The sequence below is a fragment of the Ambystoma mexicanum genome, chromosome 5p (assembly GCF_040938575.1).
Source record: "Ambystoma mexicanum isolate Mex_15411 chromosome 5p, UKY_AmexF1_1, whole genome shotgun sequence".
Taxonomy (NCBI): Eukaryota; Metazoa; Chordata; class Amphibia; order Caudata; family Ambystomatidae; genus Ambystoma; species Ambystoma mexicanum.
In genome coordinates this window covers 1,249,736,761-1,249,760,543 of record NC_090930.1, presented here as the reverse complement: position 1 = coordinate 1,249,760,543, position 23,783 = coordinate 1,249,736,761, and the positions used below count along the sequence as shown (strand labels likewise).

At 40.7% G+C, this 23,783-nt stretch overlaps 1 protein-coding gene across 1 annotated transcript; it reads right to left on the bottom strand.

Annotated features, from left to right (window-relative positions):
• Positions 1–10,151: 10,151 nt before the first annotated feature.
• On the bottom strand, positions 10,152–22,693 carry LOC138481519 (uncharacterized). The gene is made up of 2 exons (XM_069613704.1): positions 22,472–22,693; positions 10,152–12,856 (listed from the first exon to the last, which is right to left on the bottom strand). The coding sequence occupies exon 2, from the start codon at positions 12,802–12,804 to the stop codon at positions 11,014–11,016; it is 1,791 nt and encodes a 596-aa protein (XP_069469805.1). The 5' UTR covers positions 12,805–12,856; positions 22,472–22,693; the 3' UTR covers positions 10,152–11,013.
• Between the last annotated feature and the right edge of the window lie 1,090 nt (positions 22,694–23,783).

Below are 23,783 nucleotides of genomic sequence, written 5' to 3'. Positions count from 1 at the left end.
AAGACTTAACAAACATCCTGTCCTACAACCTTAAGAACTCCTCTCAGAGCATCATACTAGGAGATTTTAACCTAGGCTTCAGCGACCCTTTAGACTCCAATTCCCCTCAAATCCACAATGTGTTAGAGGAACTAGGTTTCACCCAAAATATCTCAGGTCCTACCCAAGTTAAAGGTAGAACCCTTGACTGGATTGTCGAGCATAACTGCCCAATCACGGTCACGTCCATAATGCCTCAGCTTTGGTCTGACCACCATCTGATTATGTTCCCACTAGAGGGCCCACCCCCTATGCATACCGACAGTATAGCCCCAGCTGTCCCTACCAGGAACAAAAGAAACATTACTCCCAAAAACCTTATTCCCTTGATATTACCCACCCTCAAATCTATCCCAGACCATACAGATCCCTTCACAATGGTAGATATGTACAACAAAGTGATGCTATCATCTCTCGACATCATAGCAAAACTGAAAATGAGAAAGAGCAAATCTCACAAACATGTGAATACATGGTTCTCTCCTCACCTAAAAGTAATTAGACAAGAGAAACGCTGATATGAAAAAATATGGAGACTAGATCCTTCAGAGACCAACAAGAATAACTTGAGTAAACAAGCATCCCTCTACAAAAAAGAAATTATCCTTGCCAAAAATCCTCCGACAATCTCTGAATTTCCCAAGCTAAGTCCAATACCAAAGAGCTTTTCGCTATTCTGAAAGAGGTAAAATCCCCTAGCCAAACTCCAGACTCCTGCCTCGAGAACGAAAATTGGTGCTCTGTCATACAAAATGCCCTAGCCAATAAAATTACAACCCTGCAAACAAAGATTAATAACAAAAAAAACACACTTTTTACCACCTCTAAACCTAGCAATTCCAATACGACAGTGCCGCAATCGAGCTTACCTCTACCTCATGCAGCCATTCCCCACTTTAACTTTCGCAAAGTATCCACTAAAGAGGTTGAGAAAGTCATCCTTACTCACAAACCTTCAAACTGCCATGGTGACTTATGCCCAGCACAACTCATAAAAGACGCAGCTCGTGAACTTTCCCCTTTTATAACCAAACTTATAAATGCATCTTTCACTTCAGGCACAATACCTAATAACTTAAAACAATCCTGGGTCCTCCCACTCCTCAAAAAACAAAATGTAGACCCATCCATCTCCACTAACTACCGCCCAGTCACTACAGTTCCATTCCTACTTAAAATCCTTGATAAAATAGCATACTTACAAATCCAACACTACATTGAATATAACCACCTCCTAAGAGTTCGACAGTCAGGCTTCAGACCCCAACATGGTACTGAGACCTCTCTCGTAGACCTTAAGGCACAAATAGATGAGCTGAGAGACAAGGGTAAAACGCCACTACTGCTGTTCCTTGATCTTTCAGCTGCATTTGATTTGGTTGACCATGAGATCCTCTGAAATCACTTAGAGTCGGCAGCCCATTTCTCCCAAGAGGCACTTGACTGGATTCAGTCCTTTCTCAATAACAGAACAATGCAATTTTTCTCCCCGTTAGCAACTGCCGACCCTATGCCCATTACCTGAGGTGTGCCACAGGGCTCTTGCGTTTCTCCCACTTTGTACAATATCTTCACAAAGCCCCTTTTCGATGATCTTGAAGGTCTGGGGATCACCTACACGAATTACGCCAATGATACTCAGATCCTCATCCCGCTGATGGGGGATTATGACAAGGATTTGGCCTTTGTAAACAGAGTGTACCTTATCATCCAGGCATGGATGGATTCACACAGTCTTTGCCTGAATGATGACAAAACGGAACTCCTCGTCCTAGGCACCACAGCTAATCTGAACAAACTTGGCCAGAACTACTCCTCATTTGAAATCGACAATGACATTATTGCCATGGCTAAGGACATCAAAACCCTTGGCTTTTACCTAGATTCCACACTAACATTCAAAAAACAGTTAAACGCTATGGCTTCCGCTATCTCCTATACATGCAAACTTATCAGAGCAGCCAAACTTTTCTTTTCCTCTTACAACTGCATCACCTTAGCCAGAGGTTTGATCCTGTCCAAGCTGGACTATTGCAACACTCTCTACAAAGGTAGCAATAAATACATCACAAACAAGATTCAAATCTTACAAAATAATGCCTTAAGAGCAGCCCTAAGTCTCCCGAAGAAAGCCCACATTTCCGATACTAGAAGATCTGTCAACTGGCTCTCCACGAAAGACAAGATTCTCCTTAAATCTTTCTCTCTGACTCACAAATCTCTGCCCCTCAATACCTCATAACGAGATTCACCAGACAAGCATCTTGCCGCCCCTCCAGAAAGGCTAACTCCAACCTCCTACTGGTGCCAAGATACAAACGCACTATGACTGGGGGGAATAGTTTCACTGTCAAAGCAGCACAAAAGTGGAACTCTCTACCGCCATTCCTAGGGGAAGACCTTCCGTACTTACAATTTAGATCTAATCGTATTCACTGTATCAAAGAACACGATAACTAATGTACTGGCACCTCACTGACCCTTTTGTTATGAATTTGTAAATTGTGTATATTATATTCTTTATGTAAATATGACTTAGTGTATCTGTTCTTAATGTTGTTGATGTGTCCAGCACTGTAACCATAGCTGGACTCCATCCACAGTACCACATGTAACTTAAGCTATACAATCCTCTTGTTGCTCTTGCACCCTGCTACCTCTGGGTTAGGTGTGCATTACAAATAATAAAACAAATAATGAAACAAACAAACAAACAATTAAAGAAGGAGTCCATAATTATGTTCCATCCTCCTCCCATAAGTACTGGGATATTGTGTATTGCAGCTACAATCCAGGGGAGATAGGAGACAAACGCAGATGTGTCACCTTTAGGGGTATAAACAGATCCTAAGACTACCTCGCTACCTTTAAGCTTTAGTATGATTAGAGTTATCCCGCCTTCTGCATCTCTCCATGCTTTCCCTACTCTCTGGTGGAGACGTTTATTGATGAACATCACAAGCCCACTTTTTCTATATTTCCCCACAGAGCAGTGATAGACCTCTTCCACCCAATCTTTCTTGAGATTTTAGACTTGTTCTGGGGCCAGATGTGTCACCTGAAGCAGTGATATGTCTGGGTTTTGTGAACACAAGTATCTTAAAATTTTCTTTCGCTTGATGAGACTTTTAAAACCATTTACATTGAAGACCACAGCTTTTAAGCAATCCATCCAGCTGATATTGGGTGTTATTCCTCATACTAATGAGAACATTATCTGTACTGATTACAGTCAGTATGTTACTCAGTTTATTGAGCCGACTCATAACTCCACATTCTTTGTAATAGTTCAGTGAATTTATTAGCACTATACATTGGCAAAACATACTTTAAGGTGCATTTAAAGTTCAACACTTCTTAAGTGATACTGTTAGTAAGTGATGTTTCAACACTGACAACAAGTGAGGTCTTCTGTTTCCTTTGATCAGTAGCAATGAAAACTGGCAAATACATGACCATGAGTTTCACCCACGTGGGCTTTTTCAAGGCAAGAACCATAGTTACAATATTATTTACTATTTTTAGAGTCCTAATATTGTCAAGTTGAGTGTAATCAACGTTGCCATGTAAAAGGGCCAAATCTTCAAATGGGAGTTCCCATATTAACTTAGTCAAGGTTATTAAAATAGGTTTAATCACAGAACGTGCACGCATATAGTTGTGCACAGCACAGCAGGGGAAATCCTGTCCTCCTAACTCATATGATGGAACTATTTAACTCAGCGAATACGGAACGTTGACATTCAGTAGCTGAGGAATCCAGAGAACCATGAACTTGATTGCATCACTGCCTTCCACTTTTTCCGGTATTCCAAAGAAGCAGACGTTTCCAATTCCTGCACTATGAGCTGGAGATCCTCCAGACCGTCCAGTCCTTCCTCAAGTGTAGTAATTTCATCTTCATTGTCTGAGATTCTTCCCTTTATGGATTTTAATTCAGTATGGATTCCCCTCGTTTCATCTTGTATGTCCAGTGTTCTCTTGTCTACTGCCTCTGTGGGCGATTTTATGTCTGCTAGGTCTGTTGCATATTGGAGATATTGGTTCTTAGAACCTCAATCAGGGACTGAAGATCTAGCTTGTCCGGCGATATGGCACCTCTTCCTGCTGCGTCTGCCACCTCTGCTGTTCTTTCTATGGATTATGCATGTCTGTATGCATTGTAGGGTGTCTTGCTGTTATCAAAGCCACTTTTTAATGTAAGTTAGGGCACTGCTGTACCCTTTGTAATATGCTTGAGGTAGGTAGCCAAGTGATTGATCAGCAGGGTGTTAGTTCTAGGGTATACCCAATATGGCTGCCAATGTAGCCCAGCTGCTTTTGCCTATGTTGCCACACTAGTTTTTTATCGTTCTACACAATTTGTATATAGGAGTTTTCCTTTATTTTCTTTTTGCGCTGATATAACTTTTTCACGAGATCCAGTATGAGGTTGGGCCAAAAAAAAACGCATTGATTCTTGAAATGCAACACTGTAACAGCTTGGAGCCATTTCTTTCTGAGTCTGTTTAGAGATCTGTGCCACTGAAGGATCCAGGTTCCCATCTTAATAAGCTATCTTAGTGGAGCAATGTATCTATAATAGAGTACCATGTTATGCTATGTAGTTATTTCATCAATCAGTCTTTGTTCCAAAATATTGCATTTCCATCAGAGTACATGTACATAACAATGGATACAAAAAAGAATGCATACAATGTGGAAGAATAATCTTAAATACATCACAAAAATCATACAATAAAAATCCTTCCAACTGATCAATAATCAATTTCCTATACCTATACCATAAAACATAAAACCAGATACTGGGCCTCATTACGAGTCTGGCATTAACCGTGCAGGTAAAACCAGCAGGTTGCCTCTGACCCCATAATGAATTACTGATGCCTGACTTCCCGGTGCCAGCGGGCTATTCCGAGTCCTTCCGCAGGGAAGTCAGGCACCAGCAATTTTGAAATTCCCATTGATTCCCATAGGACTCAATGGGAATGACACAATGGAAATTGGGAACACAAAAGCACCAGCACTGTTAATAACGGTGCCAGTGCTTCCGTGACACTCCGCAGGCAGGTGCCGTTCCGCCCGCCAGGTCTGAACCTGGCGGAAGGGTGGCACCCGCCGGCAGAGTCGTAGTGTGCCAGTCTGGAAACAACAGTGCCGGTAGTCTTACCGGCAATGTTGTTTCCGGACGGGCACAATCATAATTAGGCCGACTATCTTAAGAGTTTGCAACCTTTAAAATCATGTCTGGAGTACTTACAGTTTTCAAAAAATGTGTAGCCACTAATTTCTGCCTGATTTCTTCATTTTTGAGAAACAGTCAAATCCATTTAAAATGTATATCTTCAAAACAGAAGACGTAGCAAAACAAGCAAAACGTAGCAAAACACAGTTCATTTTTACAAAAAGGACAAAAAGGACAGTACCCTGGTCCGGATGCTACTTTGAAAAGAATACCCTCTTACAGGTGTGTGTGCAATTATCATAAAATATAACCCTCGCCCAAAACTGTTTTTGCAGGTCAAATATTCAACTGCCTTTACACATTATAAAAATCACATAAAAAATGCCTCTTAATACAATTTTCCATAGGCATACCCCACTATCCTTACTTCATTACTTGTTGTTGATACTCCTACATCCAAGAGATGGGCAATAACAATATTAATTAAAACCGCTTTAACATGGGTTAGCTATCTTGATTCAACACCCTCGTCCTGCACATCAGATCTCACAGGATCTCCTTACAATACGGTTGGATTATTGGTGTCATTTATTCACAACCAAAGCATGACCGGTCACTATGTTCTTGCATCACGATAATCCCATTCACAGCCTTCTTATTTAGCACAATTATTCAAGCCCTAACCTTATTTGTTGACATTTTTCAAAAATGTGTCATTAAAACCAAATGTCCAATGCTCGTGTCCCTGTTTCACATCAAAATGTGTGTTGAGGTTAAAACTTTTATCTCTCAATTATGAATTTCTTCTCTTGCAAAGTGTCTCTGAACTTTCCACATTCTTTTTCTCATGTGAATTCCATGTATGTATGTTCTCGTTTTGTCTAGGCTATTCATTGGAATTTTTTTCTACAGGATTTGATGCAACCACTAGGCATGATGGTGCCTTCAATTGTTTGAACCAGTAAATAATTATACGTTTGTCTCAAACTAATCCTTATTCTGGGCAAGTTGCATGCAATATTCAATACAGGTATGGTGGACACTTTGTAACTTTGACAGTGTTGAGTTAAGTGTCAGAAATTAGCTTCAATAGTATGTAAATATATGTGGTTTCTTGAACAAAAGACATATCAATTTGAATCTAGTGTATTCTGTTCATATCATTTGAACCACTGAGAGGATTGGAAGATCTGTGGGAAGAGCAGGATTTTGCCTGGGGAATCCCAACATTGTAACAGAATGCTTATTTGGACACATAGGCAGGTCCTGAAAACTGCCTGGATTTTATATGGGCTAGATCTCAGAGCAGCTAATGACTGTGTTGATATGGATAATCCCTCTTAAATATTTTTTTCTGGGCCACATGGTGCATCTCAGATAGATTATATATTGGTTTTAGTGGACGACTGGGAAATGTTCAGATGTTTTGAGGTACTGGAGCACCCAGAGAGTGATCATAAACCACTGATATGCGAACAAAGCCTATGCAGTAGTAGCAGCACAGGGGTACCTTTAACTAGATAATTGTCATCAACTGAAGCTAGTGTTCATGCTCCCTCTTCAGTGAAATGGGTGAATGATTCTAAAATAGAAATGTATGATGCTGTAATATCCAACATTGAGCACATTTGTAACAGCGAGAGTTTGGACCAGAGAGTGATAGATGAATATGGTACCCTGGCTGTCAGTTTATTCCAGTTACTAACTTGGCCAGTGGTTAAAAGCAGGAAAATAGTCAGGAAAAAAAGAGTGGTTTGAAGATGATTGTAGGTCCGGGAAAGATGATATTGGGTGATGCCGGGCAGACAATGTGCTAGTCGATAAGGTGCACCTACCTAGTTAAAGATCTCAAAATGAATTAGCAGTTGAAAAGAAGAAAAAGGCTTACCTTGTCCTAATGTAGGACAAATTACAAGAAGAAGTTCAAACAGACATACGGTACAATTTTGGAAGAAAATTAAAGGCCTGCAAACTTGCTGAGAAAAGAGATATTAGGTATTAGTACCCCGGCGAGAGACAATCAGAATGCAACAAGCATTGTGATTGGCTCTCGCCAGGTCCCTACCCGGCCGGGAATCCCTCTTTCGGGATTCCACAGCCTTTGTCCCTGGCGGGGGACGTGGCAGCCCCTCAGCCAATGAGGAGGCTCGAAGCGGGGCCATCCCCGCTCCGAGCCTCCCCGCGGCTGAGAGGCTGCCTTCGCCCCCCGCCGGGGACTTGGGTAAATCTTTTTTTTTTCTTCCTTCCCTTCTCTCCCCTCCCTCCCACTCGCCCCCCAACTTACCTTCTTGATCCTGCGTCCCCGGCGGGGGACGAGGGAAGCCTCCAGCCGTGTGGAGACTCGGAGCGGGGCCATGTCCGCTCTGTGCCTCCACATGCCTGGGGGCTTCCCTCGTCCCCTGCCGGGGACGCAGGTACTTTTTTTTTTCTTCTTTTTCCCCCACCCCACTCCCGCCCTCCCAACCCCACTTACCTTTTTTTTATCCTTTTTCGGGAGCGGACGCGCTAGGAACACTTGTGTTCCCAGCGGGTCCGCTCCCGATCGCCGCCATGGAAAGGGAAAATGGACTCCGTTTTCCCTTTCCATGGTGGCGGCCATTTTCTTGGTCTTTTTTTTTCTGTCCCAAAACGCTGCAGCGTTGAAACGCTTCGCTCGGGTCCTTACCTATGGGCCCCGGGGCATTCCTGAGTCGGTAATGCCCCCGCCGCCCAGGTTCTATTGCTTAAATATTGTACCTGACATACGGAGGAAGCATTTTTCCAAATTATAGCAAGACCTTTCACCAGTCGATTGAGATGAGGGATCCAAGGAGACTCTTTTAGACAATTTAATAGTAGATGAATGGGGGAACTTAACTTTCACAGTAAAGGGAGTTAGAGAAGCAATAGACTCCCTAAAATATCATAAAGCCACTGTCCCCAATAAAATACCAATCGATTTGTATAAAGATGAAATAGCTATCTGGTTACCATTATTATTCCACCTGTATAATGCAATCATTAAAACCAAGTTAGTACCTGATTGCTGGTGATTGGTGGAAATCTTACTGATTTTCAAAAAGGGGTATAAGAGGCAACTGGAAAACTATCGCCCCATCTCTCTTCTTGACGCATCAGGGAAAGTCTTTGAAAAAGTGATCTTCACACACCTAAATGATTGGGTACATTTGTGTAACATCATTAGTGATTTGCAAGCTGGTTCCCAGGCAAGGAAAAGTACTATTGACCAGAGTTTCCATTTATACTTAATCCTACAAAAATTATTTGTCCCTACGGCAGTGTAACATCTGTGCAGTCTTTGAGGATTTAAAGACTGTGTTTGACAGTGTGTCCTTGGGCTCCCTTTCCTCAATTAGCCCAACTTGGTCCTCCCTGTCCATTGCACTTATACTCCCTTTCTCCCTTTACCCTGGCAATTACCACCTTGACCCGCCCAGCTCTTCCCCGCCCCACAACCTGAATGCACCCCATTGCACTTGTACCTCCTCCCCCTTGCACTTACCACCTTTTTAAGCACAGGGAAGGTACGAGCTTGTAGGAAAAGTCAGATTCCTGCGCTGATCTGCTTAGTGAATTATGTGTTTATGGTATTTCCTGCAGCCCTTCCAGTATTCCTGCGGGACAGAACTCCTGAAGTCCCTAGGATTGTGAAAAAATATTCCCTTCCATTTTCCATTTCTTTCCTGTCATCCTAGGTGCAACTTCCTTTCTGGTCAAGCATACTGCCTTACTATACTAAGGGCCTCATTACACATTGTGCGGTAAAAACCGCAAATTAGCGGCATGGCGCTATTAACGTGTCCGCCCTCGCAAGAGGGTGCTAATAGCGCACGATCACGAGAACGCGGACACAAGCATAGCGCCATGCCGTTAATGACCCTACTGCCATGCCGGTAAAGTCCCCTAAAAGTCCCTTACCGGCTTCCATGAAAGTGAAGATAGCACCTCCGCCCTCGCGCTACATGCAAATAGCGGTCACCGCTATTAGCAGTGACTGTTAAATTGCGGAACCGGAAATAGCGTCATCGCACAGGAACGGGAAAGAGCATGGCGGTGTAGGGTATTTTGTGGAGATTTGGGGCCTGACGGTATTTTATTACCGCCGAGAAATAACTTAGCAATAATCACTCTTTGTATTCAGATTTGGCCATGTGCAACAATAATACAATGGACATGCATTATTTCAGCACCCAGACCTGCATATTTGGTATACGTGGTTGGTGGTATTTTGGTGAGCATAATTCCCTTGTTTTATTTGTGGCCCCAATGTCCAGAATCCCTTATCTTCGCTTAGATTTTTCGTGTGATCACTAGAGAGACCTCAGACCTGCATTCTAGGGAAACCACAATTTCCAGGGATAGTGTTGGTGCGCCACCATGGGCAAACTCACTGACTTATTTACGACAGAGAGCTATATGTGGTAGTCTTGTGGTAATTTCCACTACCTTATATACGGTAGGGAGCTATGTTCAGAGAGTCTCTCTTCCCGTTGGCTCATGTACCTCCAACAAGTTATACTACAGTCATTCACAATTATTCATACTGATTCTGACATACACACATCTGTCTTAAAATGACCATTGCACTGTTTAAAAATCTCCCCACATCATTGGCATTGTAATGGTAAATAGAAAATAAACCACCCGTCTGTTTTCAAATATTTTCTGTATTATAAAATTTACATTTAGGCATGATCTCATTTTTTACAGCAATAAAAGGGAACAATCAAAGCATTTTCAATGACACACTGCAATTATAGTGGCGGAGAACAGAACTTAAATTGCAACATTAGCACTTGATAAAGACACGCACGGGACTTTCATTTTTCTAAACTGACTGCATACTTTCGTGCACACACACAGCTCCCCCAGTTAGGTAATTACCTTATCTGTTCAGATTCTTCTCTCTGTGAATGTGGCTCTCTTGGCGTAACTCCAATAAAAAGGAACGCTTGCCTTCTCAAGCCGGGGTCATTGCCTGGAATTCTCAGCTTTTTCAGATAGGACTGCCTCTGCCAGTGGAAAGGTAATTCTTTCAGCTTTCCCCAGTCTCGACTGCAGCAGGACACCCCCACAGCCAGGTCTTCTCCCCAGTAGTGCAGAAAGATGTCTGCCTGTCTTTTTCCCTGCTACTGCCCACTAAAACTTTCCTCTCAGCCCTCTTTATGACGTGTTCCAATGAAATCCATCATCTCTCATCCTCCTACTTTTCAACAATAGCTTCGCTTATACATTTGCAATTGTTGCAAATCTGACTTCCTCCTTCCTGCCGTTACTGTGCACAACAACACGGATAATCAGGCAGAGAAGAGAAAAATCTGCACACTCATTTAAATGGTTTTCAAAGTATGCCTAATTCTGCAGTAGAGAACACATTTTATTAGTGGGTTATATTAAAATAAGGTTTTATTAGTCAGGTTAATTGTTAATATGTTAGCTGTTAATTTTCAAATGTGTCTCTAGCAATATAGGCATTTCAGGTGAAAAATAGTGTGCATTTTTAAATGAACACGTGTGCTTTTAACTGTAAAAATAGCTTTGCATCTTATATATTAAAATCGTTTTTTTTGACTGAATAGCCTGTCTTTCCTTGTTAATCTGCTAACCCATATAGCAATGCACCGCACCCTTGTGGTGGTGCTGCAAAAAAAAAAATGCTACTTGTGCAGTAGTACTGTACTCTGTGCTGTAACATGCCAAATATCCTTACATATACCCTCCTTTTGTTTTTTAGAACTTGGCTATAATCCAAGCCAATCTCTAAAAACAACTTGTTCTTTCTTTTTCTCTTAAAATGCATGTGTATTGGGATATCTTTCTCTTCCTGACGTAGTCAGTAAAATCAGTAACATTTTCATTTTTACTGATAGCACAATCAACCATCCACCCATGATTAGCACCAAGATAGCCAAACCCACTATTGAGCGTTCCCCCCAGGTTCCCCAATTAAATCTTTCCACTTCTATTATGCCCAGATTACTAATTGTAATATTGTTTTTTCGCAAATTCATTTTCATAACATGTCTTTCTTTGTGATTCAATAAATATTCCACATCTGGATCTATTGGAAAAGTATCCCTTTGAAAAAAATCGATATTTTCCACTTGGCTTTCCCAAACATCATTTGTTACATGGAACAATGTTAATCCCCCAATTGACACAATTGCATCCTTTGGAACCTGTAAATAAAAAACATTATATTTTACCTGTTTAACCACGTATGTTCCATGGTTTAAATGTACTACCGTCATGTTCTTTAAACAGGTACTGACCAACCATTTACCTCTGACCATCTTAGCCTGTGCCATTTCTTCACTCCCCATATTACTAATAATCACTTCACATCCCTCTGATATACTTGGGTCAGATTTCAATCCACAAATAGCATCTGTGGCATCAGGAACAAACGGTTTACCTGGACACATATAATTTTGTTCTTTAAATGTTACACATGTTTCCAGGTTTGGTATTAAATAAACTTCAGGTTCCCATGACTGAAATGCCACCACTTCTGGAGTCTTAATCTTAATGAATTTGTCCTCTTGCCAAAATCCCACGTTGTGTACCCACTTCGTTTGATAAATAAGTTCAGGGGCTACAAATGGGATGCATAGCAAAAATCCGATCTCTAGTCTTTCCAAGTCCACATATAACGGCATTGCATTCCCCATTTCGAATGCAATTCTTATCTGTATAAGGTCAATTTCCCTCCTGGTCAATCTTTCTATCATTTGCCGAATGATATCCTGCGAAACAAAATACAAGGGAATATGTCCTTGAATCAATTGTGAAACTGCAGTTTGAACTTCTCTCATATAATTCGTTAATAGTCTATCAACAGGACTCATTATGTTCAATATTTCATTTAAAGTTCTGTCATGCTTAAGTATTATTTTAGTCGCCCGTTGCATCACATCCGCTTGTTCATTTAGAATGATTGCAGTTTCATTTATGAATCTTACTTGTTCATCCAGTCCCCCTCTAATTCCATCTAATGTCTTTTGTATTATTTCTAGGTCAATACTCAGTTGTTGTGCTTTAGTACTCAGTGTTCCTACCGAAATAGAATTGGCTGTTGATATTGTAGTACCTATTATTGCCCCAATTATAGACATTACCATTGATATCGCGAGCATCACCGCACCTCTCTTTCCTCTCTTCTTCTTAATGTCTGCTGAATTCACGAATGTTTTTTCCAATTGCATTAATATATCTCTTATTGACTGCTTAGCGTCCTCTTTTCTTATTTCCAGCCACTCTTTAGTCTGTTCAATCTTAATTCCGGTATTGTTCAAATGTTTTTCAATCAAAATCTCAGGATCCAATGGTATGTAGATATTTTGGAAAATCATCCTTCTATCACTCATGATGAATCCTGGTGCTTCTTCTACCGCGATACCAGATGCTGGTCCAGGTTCAATGACAACCTGTGCTTCTGAATTCTTGAAGATCCCTCCAAATATCACTATTGTTAAACATGTCATCGGTATCATCTTCAATGCTGATCGCTTTGTAGCCTTGGTCTTCACCCCTCTTTGGGGCTTTCCCGGAATCCGTCCTCGCGGTCTCCAGTACTCCATCGTCTCCCGTGGCCTCTGATCCCGGAACCTCCGACCAAATAATGTTAATTGTCTAAATCAAAATAGAAAATAAACAGATTAAGTACATAGCACAATACTAATTTCCACCTTTTTGCCAAAAATAAAACATGCTTGGTAAAAATACTTCTTTTTTTTTTTTTTTTTTTTCTGAAATTAAACACACGTTAAAAGAAAACAAACACATATAAAACAGCATTCAATATTTAATACACTTTCTCTCTGTACACCAACCACGAGCTTCCGTTATATGTGCATTTATTTATTTATTTATTTATATTATATATTTATTTATTTATTTATTTATATTATATATTTTCACATATATTACAGTGTTTATGTGCCATCATAACAATCAACTTTTTTTTTTTTTTAACTTCTTTGTCACTGCCTCCTGATTACACCCATTTATTTTCTCAAGGGACTCTATCCGTTTCCACATGCTCAAGCTGCCTGATCTCATGTCTGGGATGGCATGGTTTGATTTGATTTACATGGACAAACTGCTCTATTGCTGTTTCACCTTCATTTTTCAAAATTTTATACACTACAGGAGAGACTTTATCTATAATTCGGAATGGCCCCTGCCAGGCTGCCAGAAATTTAGAATTTTTTTGTTTACTTTTCCCAAAATGAAACTTGTACACCTGATCCCCTACATTGTATTCCTTTACTGATGTCTTTTTGTCATAATATGACTTAGCACTGTCAGCAGCTCTTTCCAGATTTCTCTGCACAAAAGCAAATGCATGTTGCAAATGCCTCCTCATTTCATCAATATATTCATGAACTGTGGATGCACTCACTAGAGTTTGCTCATGTGTTCTGTATAGTAGGTGTTGTGGTAACACCATTTTCCTACCTGTTAAGACCTCATGGGGGCTAACACCTGTTGCTTTGGCAGGAGTCGACCTGATTGCCATCAAAACCAATGGTAAACGCAAATCCCAGCTGGAACCTGCTTCTGCCACAAATTTCTTTAAAATGTCCACAACAGACCTATTGCTTCTTTCAACTGTACCTGAAGACGCCGCCCGATATGCGATATGTAGTTTCCTTTTCACACCTAGTATTTGCCATACCTTACTCATTAGAGTACTTGTGAAATGACTTCCTCTGTCTGACTCAATTCTTTGTGGCAACCCAAACCTTGAGAACACATGGTTCACCAGCAATGTGGCTGCTGTTTGCGCACTACAATCTGGTGCGGGAATGCACTCAATCCATTTTGACATCAAACATACCACACTCAAAATATAGCGGTGTCCCCTGCTCGACCTTTTTAAAGGACCTACATAGTCTATTTGCAAATCTGACCATGGGAGAGTTAGGCCTCTTTTCATCAATGGTGCTCTATGCATTGGTGAAGCAGGTTTAAATTGGGCGCATACTAGACATCCTCTAGTATATAATTCCACATCTTGGGACATATGTGGCCAGTAAGCATAATCTTTTAGTATTTCTAATGTCTTTTGTGAACCTCTATGGCCTGCAGTTATGGCATCATGTGCATGGTGTAGCATTAGTCCTCTGAATGAAAGGGGTACTACCCACTGTATTTGCCCTGTTATGGACTCTCTAATCATGAGTCCATCCTGTAATCTAATTCGTGTTTTGTTCTTTAATAACACCCTCAACTCTTCTTTTCCCATACAATCATTTTCTGTTAAAGGATTTTGTTCAGGATCCATCAAATGATTATAATAGATTCCCAAAATTTGATCATTCTTTTGTGCCTCAATCAAATCTTGGTCTGGCGTGTCATGACTCCACTGCACCACCGGTTGATCTACCTCCTTTGGTGCTTTAGACCGTGTGACTGCATCAATTTGTATTTCACCCATTAAATAATCAATAGGTAGCAATTCTCCCATCACAGCCCCAATCTTAGCCAGATGGTCTGCCTTATCATTTCCCTCCTTATCCTCTCCTGGTGTTTTTAAATGCCCACGAATTTTTCTCCAGTATATTGTTAAATTATTTTCTGACACCAATTTGTCTATGGCTTGTATCATTTTTCCATGTTTAAGTGGCTTTTTGTTGTATGTAACCATGCCTCTTGCTTTCCAACCAGGCAAATACTCCACAAAGCTATTCCGTGCATAGTCAGAATCAGTCACCAGGACAATTTCACTGAACTTTTTATCAACTGCAGTAGCAATTGCTTTATAGATGGCTGCCAATTCCGCCACCTGACTGCTCCTATCTCCAATCCTCATCCCTATACTAGGAACGCCTTCACATTTCAACCAGACATTTCCTATTCCTGCCACTAATTGTTTATTACTGTCATTTTCAATGTGAAAAGCACAACCATCCACGTATACAGTTGGCAAATCCTTGCATGTTTTTTCATCAAAAGCTTTGTGTGGTGATTGTTCAAATTCCTGTAAACTAGCTTCCACATCCATTTCATTTGTTATTTGTTCAGCTGCACAGTCATGTAAGTCAGCTAACCCTTGAGCAATTGGGCTCTTTTTATTTTGTCCATATCTTACTTCTACGGGAAAACCTTGTAATGCCAGCGTCCATGAAGTGATTCTGGATTGCGCTAGATTGCCTGATCTAATTCTTTTACTTTCTAAAAATTGCAAAGGTTGATGATTTGTTTCAATAATCACCTTTTCTCCCTGAACAATGGGGCGAAAATGTTGTAGCGCCCACACAGTGGTTAATAGGGCCTTCTCACATTCATTAAATTTCATTTCAACTTGGGAAAATGCCTTACTTGCATATGCAATGGTTTTGTGATTCAAATCGTGTTTTTGTGATAACACTGCTGACATACAATGTTCAGAAAAGCCTATTTCTATAAAGAAATCCCTATCCTTTATGGGGTATGCTAAACATGGTGCCTTTACAAGACATTCCTTCAATCTAGCCACTGCATCAGATTGCTCTCTTTCCCATCTCCAGGGAGTATTTAGTTTAAGCAGTTTAGTCAATGGTTGAGTGATTTCTGCATAATTCTCAATGAACTTTCTGTTATAGCCTGTCATCCCTAATAAACTTTTTACTCCTTTCACATTTTTAGGATCTTTTAATCTTTGTATGGCCTCTATTTTCTTCCTTTGTGGATTTAGCCCATGTTCAGTCACTTCATGCCCTAGAAAGTTCACTTTTTTCTTGCACCATTGTGCTTTTTGCAAAGATACTTTGGCGCCTGCTTTCTGCAATTGGCCAAGCACATGTCTTATTTCATCAAAATGGCTTTTAAGGTTTTCATTTTTTATCAAGACATCATCCACATAAACTATTGTCCCTCTTTCCGCTGCATCCGGCATGGCCTTTCTCAAAAATATGCCAAATTCACTCCCACTATTGATGTACCCGAACGGAGCTCTAAGCCAGGCATATTGAGTCCTGTCAAATGTAAAGGAAAATAGGTGTTGTATCTCCTCTGCCAATGGCACACACCAATATCCAGATGTGAGATCTAACGTGGTAAATACATTTGAACCATGTATCTGAGCTAGGCCCTGATCAATGAATGGTAGTGGCCATCTAGATACTGGTACTCTTTTATTTAACTCTCTTAAGTCTGCACACAGCCGCCATTGACCATTTGGCTTTAACACACCTAAAATAGGCGTATTGGATGTGCTATGAATGGGCCTAATTATTCCCCGTGATTCCAAATTTTTAATAATCTCTGCCAATGATTCTAAACATGCCAGCGGTAGTCTATACTGGCGTACAAACACTGGATTTCTGCTACAACCTTCTGGTAGTGTGGCCACATGTAAATCAGTTAAACCACAATCATAAGCATCTTTTGCAAATACATCCTTGAACTCCATAAATATTTCCCTCAGAGTGCGTCGATCCTCATCGCTGTTACATGCATCCGCTAAGGAGATCTGCTCTTCTACCATTCTGGAAAATTCTGGAAACTCTTCTGGTAAAGGAATCTCAGCGCTTTCCTCTAACTGTGTGGCTGTGTCTTTTTGTAGAGCTGCCACTTTCAAATATTTTGGCATATCAGCTTCCACTTCAATGGGCTGATTTCCTGTTTCATTTTCATTTAAATTAAATATTATGCAATCCTCTTGATGGCAGCACACTGTCTCATTTGAATCATAAGGATACACAGAATGAATTTTAAACATTCCTTTGGGCTGAGAGTCCAGGTGTTCTGGCAACTCGCCCTTGGCATCTACATATTTTTCAGGAATATTCCCAATCACCATGTTATTTAAATCTGCCGTATAATGTGATTTTTGTATGGCCATTCCTAATGGGGAGTTTTCCTCTAAATGAATATCCTGACAACCTTTATTATTCACCATGATTTTTACAGATCCCTCACCAATGTCTACCAATGGAATGTATTCATAATCCAGGCCTTGCTGTTTTATGGATTCATTCAGGCATACAAATGCATCAGAGCCTTTCATCTGCTGTCCATTTTTGCATTTCAGTGTTATTGCAAACTGTTTTGTAAATGCAGGAATAATAGTATTTTTCCTCATCTGTAATTCGACTGCATAAGGAACTAGTTGTGCACAATGATAAGCCCTTCTTTTGTCTTCAAATTCAGGCGCCGGCCCACCTAGGCGCGACCATATTTTTTGATTAAGGAAATCTAACACCATACACATTCTGTGCATGATGTCATTGCCCATGTAAAATTCATTTTGTGCTCCACTCACTATCCATACATTATGGTAAATTGCTTTCTGCCCAATGCTAATTTTAAGCATGCATCTGCCTGTAATTCGGTTTTCAAAGTTTGGACTGTCCAACCCAGAAACATATTGGTTTTTAATCCTAAATTTCGGGATTTCTTCCCTCTCCATAATTTTTTGCAACAATTTCTCATTAATGAAACTCCTTTCATGTTCAAGCGCTAAAGTGGCTTTTATTGTTTTAAGATAATCATTTATACCAGCGTGAACCCATGGTTGCTCATCTTCCATGTGTATCTCTGCCAGAGTGGTAATGTGTTTTTCTGAATCTGTTTTAGGAACAATATTCTGTTTGCATGTATTCTCTTTTAAATAGAAACGTAATGTGTGTTCGTCTATGGCAGTCTGCCAATCTTTCCTTGGGTCCAAGTATATTTGTACAGGTAGTTTTTCATTGTCGCTCTGATCTTTGTCTTGACACCTTAATATAACAGTGACACTAGGTATGCAGCTATTCTGTAGATATACCTCCACAGCATCCTTTGTTTTGGCAACGGTGTGACATTCTTTTATATTGCTGTTTTGTGATTTTAGTTTCTTAGGCCTCAATGGTTTTTTGGTTAAGGACCACAGCACTCCATTCACCCCATCTATGAGAGGAGACAATCTTTTCAGGCAATCTGTCCCCATCAGAAATGGAATTTCACAAATAGATGTGATCAATACCTCTTGTTTCATTCTGTGCTTTCCTATTTTTATGTCAACCTCAGTTACACCTATGATGGGCACCTCCTCCCCATTAAAGTTATGCACTGGGCCTTGATTTGCCTTCACTGTGATCTGACTCTGTGGAGGCCTCCCTTCATTGATACTCTTTACCAGCTCCTTGGACATAATTGTGGCCTGTGCGCCAGTGTCAATCATAGCAAAGGTGTGGCATTTTTCTTCTACAGTGATGGGTGCATAATATCTGTCCTCAACTTCCTCTAATACACATAAGAAATGTGAATTCTTACTGATTTCAGGGCTCACCTTTCTCAGGCCTTTTTCACTTTTGGCTAAGCACATTGGTAAATGAAAAGACATTTTTCCCTCCTTTTTACCCATTTCTGTGCGAGATATTTTATTCATTTCTCCATGTTCAGAGGTTTTTTGGAGTGTGGCCACCGTTCGCCCATCCATCTGGGTAACATCAGAGACCACATTACAACCTTCCAACTGAACATGTGTCACAACATCATTCAGCAATTTGTCATTTTTTAATTCTGTGCATTTGTGATCATTTAGTGTAATACCAGCCCTTTCAGCCTCTTCAAAAATATGTGGCTCAAAGAATTTTTCAGGTGATTGACTTGTACCCTCCTTGTGAGTATTTCCTTTTTCTGTCTGTGTTTGGTAATTGTTTTGCTTGCCCAGGGAAGGAGCTATGGCATCCCCATTTACTCCCTGTTCACTGGTATTCCCCATGCATGAGTCATTTTTCTTAAATCTGTCCCTTTGTTCTTTCGGAATTCCTAATGTTTCTTTTTCATTTGTGCAAATCTTTACTGTTTTATTTAGCTCTAAGTTAAACCGTACCTCTTTTTTAGAAGTATTTGCACTTTCTGTCACAATTTCATTTACTGGTACTTTCATTTTTAATCCATTAGTCATCTCAGAGTCGTTATGCAAAGTTATATCAGAGCAATCTGTCATTTTGGCACTGCAGTTATCATGAGTACTTAGTCACTTTTCGGAAGCCCCCCGGTCATTGCTATGGCCATCAGCCCCCTCTTTGGAAGGTTGTTTTTGCGCTGTATAGAGCTTTCCTATTTGCTCAGCTAACATTTTCACTTGGGCCTCAAGGCATTGGAACCTTTCCACCTCTCTAGGATCCTCTTTCTGTGGCCTAGGTCGATATTGGTTGTTTTCCCCCTGATTGGATCTATTCTGATACCTCTCAGGTGATTGATACCGGTTGGGATGGTTTCTGAATTCTTGATTCATTTGTGGAGGGGAGCGGTTTGCACCCATCCTTTGATTATAGTCCCCTGGTGGGGAATCATTGTACTGGCGTGGACTGTAGTTCACGTTTTGCCTCATGTCCTGTCTCTCAGATTGTGGGTACTGGCCCCTATATTGATTTCCATTATCAGTAAATCGATCCACATATCGGGGCCTATCCTGATTACCATATATCATGGTGCTGGGATCAAATCTGCTCTGTGTCCCCAATGACTGGTAGGGACCATCATTTCTTTGATCTTGATTTTGTCTCTGGTTATTGTTCATACCTGCCATATCAGACCGGTATCTTACCCGGGGTCTATCTCCTAAATATCTAGGGCTGATGTAGCTCTCTCTATTACTAGGATCATGTGATTGGAACATTGGTACAGGCAATGGCGATCTTTGTTGATTACCCCTTTGTTCAGGTGTCACATTATTTTTACCTTGGCTTTGAGCAGACTCAAGGGACATTTTGGCTGACCTGATTTCCATTACTGTGGCTGAGGGTTCTTTAGATTTAGGCCTAGTATCTTTCATTTTATCACTTTCTCTACCCTGACAATAGAGTACCTCATATAGCTTGGTGCTTTGATGTACAATCCATTCAAGGGACTTGTCACGGTCAAATTCACGGACCAATTGGGATATGATGTCTTTCTGTAGCCCATAGAAGTATGCGGTTTTAAACTCATTGGAATTTGAGTCAAAAGATACATCAAAGCGAGAGAATGCTCTTTTTAAGTCTTGTAAAAATTGGCGAGGTGATGTATTAGGTCCAGCAGTAATAGTGTACGCAACTTTCTTTGCCTCTTGCAATGACTGAAAAGGAGAAAAATGACGCCTAATTTCTTTTTCAAACTCCAGCCATGTCATATTCTGCTGTTCATTTAATCCCCTTATGATGCTGGCCGTCGGGGCATCTAAAGTTAAATGAAAATATTGTCTGTACTGTTCCTTAGGTATCTGGAGCGCTTTAAAAATGTCATGCACCGCTTCTAAGTGATCCTCAATGCAGCATTCACCTCCCTTTTTAAATGGTTTGATCAGGGCTTTAATGGATTTCATTATTTTTATGGGGCTACTTGTTGCAATGCATGGAATTGCACTATTTTGTGATTCAATCCTGTTTTCAGGTGTATGAGATTGGTGGCTGCCCCCAATGGGAGTATCAAATCCCCCAAGGGCGCTGCAACCAAGTTCAGTCACCGTCCCAGTCACTGGGGCACTAGCTCTTTGGGCAGAGCTAGAATTCACCTCCACTCCATTGAATGTGGTACCCTGCCGCCTCTCCTGTGACCTGGGAATGCACATTTGCTGTTCTAAGTCCTTACACTTTTTAAGGAGTCTGTTGGCTTCATCATGCAAATAATTATTTTCATCACTCATTTTATTAATTGCCTCCTGCATGTCACACATTTGAATTTGGCATTCATTGAACTCTTTATTTCTTTTGTCTCTTTCTTGAATCATTTTAATCATTTCTTGTTCTACACTCTGGAGATCACCTTCTTTTTCACAATGTTCTTTTTGTAAAATCTGCATTTCTGAAACAACCTCATCTTTATCCTGCCTAATGTGATCCACTAAGGCTTTTAAGTGTGTCAATTCTTGCTCACTATCTTCAAATTGTTTCTTGCTTTTGGATAACTGAGTATCAAAGTCTCTGCATTTTAATTGCATGTCTTTTTGGCATACATCCAATTCTGCTCTCAACATTTCCTGATTTTTACTTGCCCCATCTATTTCAGTCTTTAACCTGTTAATTAGCTGAGTATCATTCTCTTGCATTCGCAGTGACTTGTTTAAAATAAACCATATTTTGCCGCATAGACGTATTAAACAGTCTTTCTCTGCACTTTTATCGGCTGCATTCAATAATCTCGTAAGGCAGACCTGAATTATGCTGCCTTCTGCAAAAATATTGTCTAGTTTTTCTTTCTGCACCTCACCCTGAATGCGGTTACTCCATTCTAAGGTACTGTTCGAAGACCAATTCCCATGTGCAAATAACTTTGCCTCTAAATATTGCACTAGATCTGAGAATGTGGTTTCCCTTTGTGACATTCTGAAATTCGTTTTTAGTGGCACACTGCTATTATAAAATGGGTTCCCTTTAATGTGCAAATGGCAGTGTGAGACACGCTTGCCACGCCCAGTAGGTACTCTATGATCACTTTCCCGGCCTGCAACGCACCATAATTATGTAGGGTATTTTGTGGAGATTTGGGGCCTGACGGTATTTTATTACCGCCGAGAAATAACTTAGCAATAATCACTCTTTGTATTCAGATTTGGCCATGTGCAACAATAATACAATGGACATGCATTATTTCAGCACCCAGACCTGCATATTTGGTATACGTGGTTGGTGGTATTTTGGTGAGCATAATTCCCTTGTTTTATTTGTGGCCCCAATGTCCAGAATCCCTTATCTTCGCTTAGATTTTTCGTGTGATCACTAGAGAGACCTCAGACCTGCATTCTAGGGAAACCACAATTTCCAGGGATAGTGTTGGTGCGCCACCATGGGCAAACTCACTGACTTATTTACGACAGAGAGCTATATGTGGTAGTCTTGTGGTAATTTCCACTACCTTATATACGGTAGGGAGCTATGTTCAGAGAGTCTCTCTTCCCGTTGGCTCATGTACCTCCAACAAGTTATACTACAGTCATTCACAATTATTCATACTGATTCTGACATACACACATCTGTCTTAAAATGACCATTGCACTGTTTAAAAATCTCCCCACATCATTGGCATTGTAATGGTAAATAGAAAATAAACCACCCGTCTGTTTTCAAATATTTTCTGTATTATAAAATTTACATTTAGGCATGATCTCATTTTTTACAGCAATAAAAGGGAACAATCAAAGCATTTTCAATGACACACTGCAATTATAGTGGCGGAGAACAGAACTTAAATTGCAACATTAGCACTTGATAAAGACACGCACGGGACTTTCATTTTTCTAAACTGACTGCATACTTTCGTGCACACACACAGCTCCCCCAGTTAGGTAATTACCTTATCTGTTCAGATTCTTCTCTCTGTGAATGTGGCTCTCTTGGCGTAACTCCAATAAAAAGGAACGCTTGCCTTCTCAAGCCGGGGTCATTGCCTGGAATTCTCAGCTTTTTCAGATAGGACTGCCTCTGCCAGTGGAAAGGTAATTCTTTCAGCTTTCCCCAGTCTCGACTGCAGCAGGACACCCCCACAGCCAGGTCTTCTCCCCAGTAGTGCAGAAAGATGTCTGCCTGTCTTTTTCCCTGCTACTGCCCACTAAAACTTTCCTCTCAGCCCTCTTTATGACGTGTTCCAATGAAATCCATCATCTCTCATCCTCCTACTTTTCAACAATAGCTTCGCTTATACATTTGCAATTGTTGCAAATCTGACTTCCTCCTTCCTGCCGTTACTGTGCACAACAACACGGATAATCAGGCAGAGAAGAGAAAAATCTGCACACTCATTTAAATGGTTTTCAAAGTATGCCTAATTCTGCAGTAGAGAACACATTTTATTAGTGGGTTATATTAAAATAAGGTTTTATTAGTCAGGTTAATTGTTAATATGTTAGCTGTTAATTTTCAAATGTGTCTCTAGCAATATAGGCATTTCAGGTGAAAAATAGTGTGCATTTTTAAATGAACACGTGTGCTTTTAACTGTAAAAATAGCTTTGCATCTTATATATTAAAATCGTTTTTTTTGACTGAATAGCCTGTCTTTCCTTGTTAATCTGCTAACCCATATAGCAATGCACCGCACCCTTGTGGTGGTGCTGCAAAAAAAAAAATGCTACTTGTGCAGTAGTACTGTACTCTGTGCTGTAACATGCCAAATATCCTTACAGCGGCCATCTTTAAAAACACAATCCATTGCCATCCTCTGCCCCCAGGACCTGTTTCGAGTTGTGAGCAGTGCAAAATCATCTGGGACACCTGCATCATGCCCAAGACACTAAAAAAAACCTCTGACAGGCAGCGCAAGGAGAAATATACGCCAGAGGAATTGAACATGCTAACACAGGCCCTGGCTGAGAATGCCGAGGTAGTGTTTGCTAATGACATGCGCCGGCCAACCTTATTGAAAAAAAAAGCCATCTGGGAGGAGGTAGCTGTCAAAGTCAGTGCTGTGTGCACCAGCACACGCACTGTGCGCAAATGCAGGAAGAGGTGGGACGACCTCAGACTGCGGGTGAGGGGCATCCTGGCTGAAAAACATTGCATTGCCAGCGCCGGTGGAGATGGTTCACCAATCCGAATGAAGGAATGGGAGGAGACATGTTCAAACCTGATTGCCGTTGAATCCATTGAAGGAGTGGGCAGCATGGAGTT

Excerpts from the sequence above, each read along its gene's own strand:
- LOC138481519 (XM_069613704.1), bottom strand. The coding sequence starts at position 12,804 with ATGGAGTACTGGAGACCGCGAGGACGGATTCCGGGAAAGCCCCAAAGA.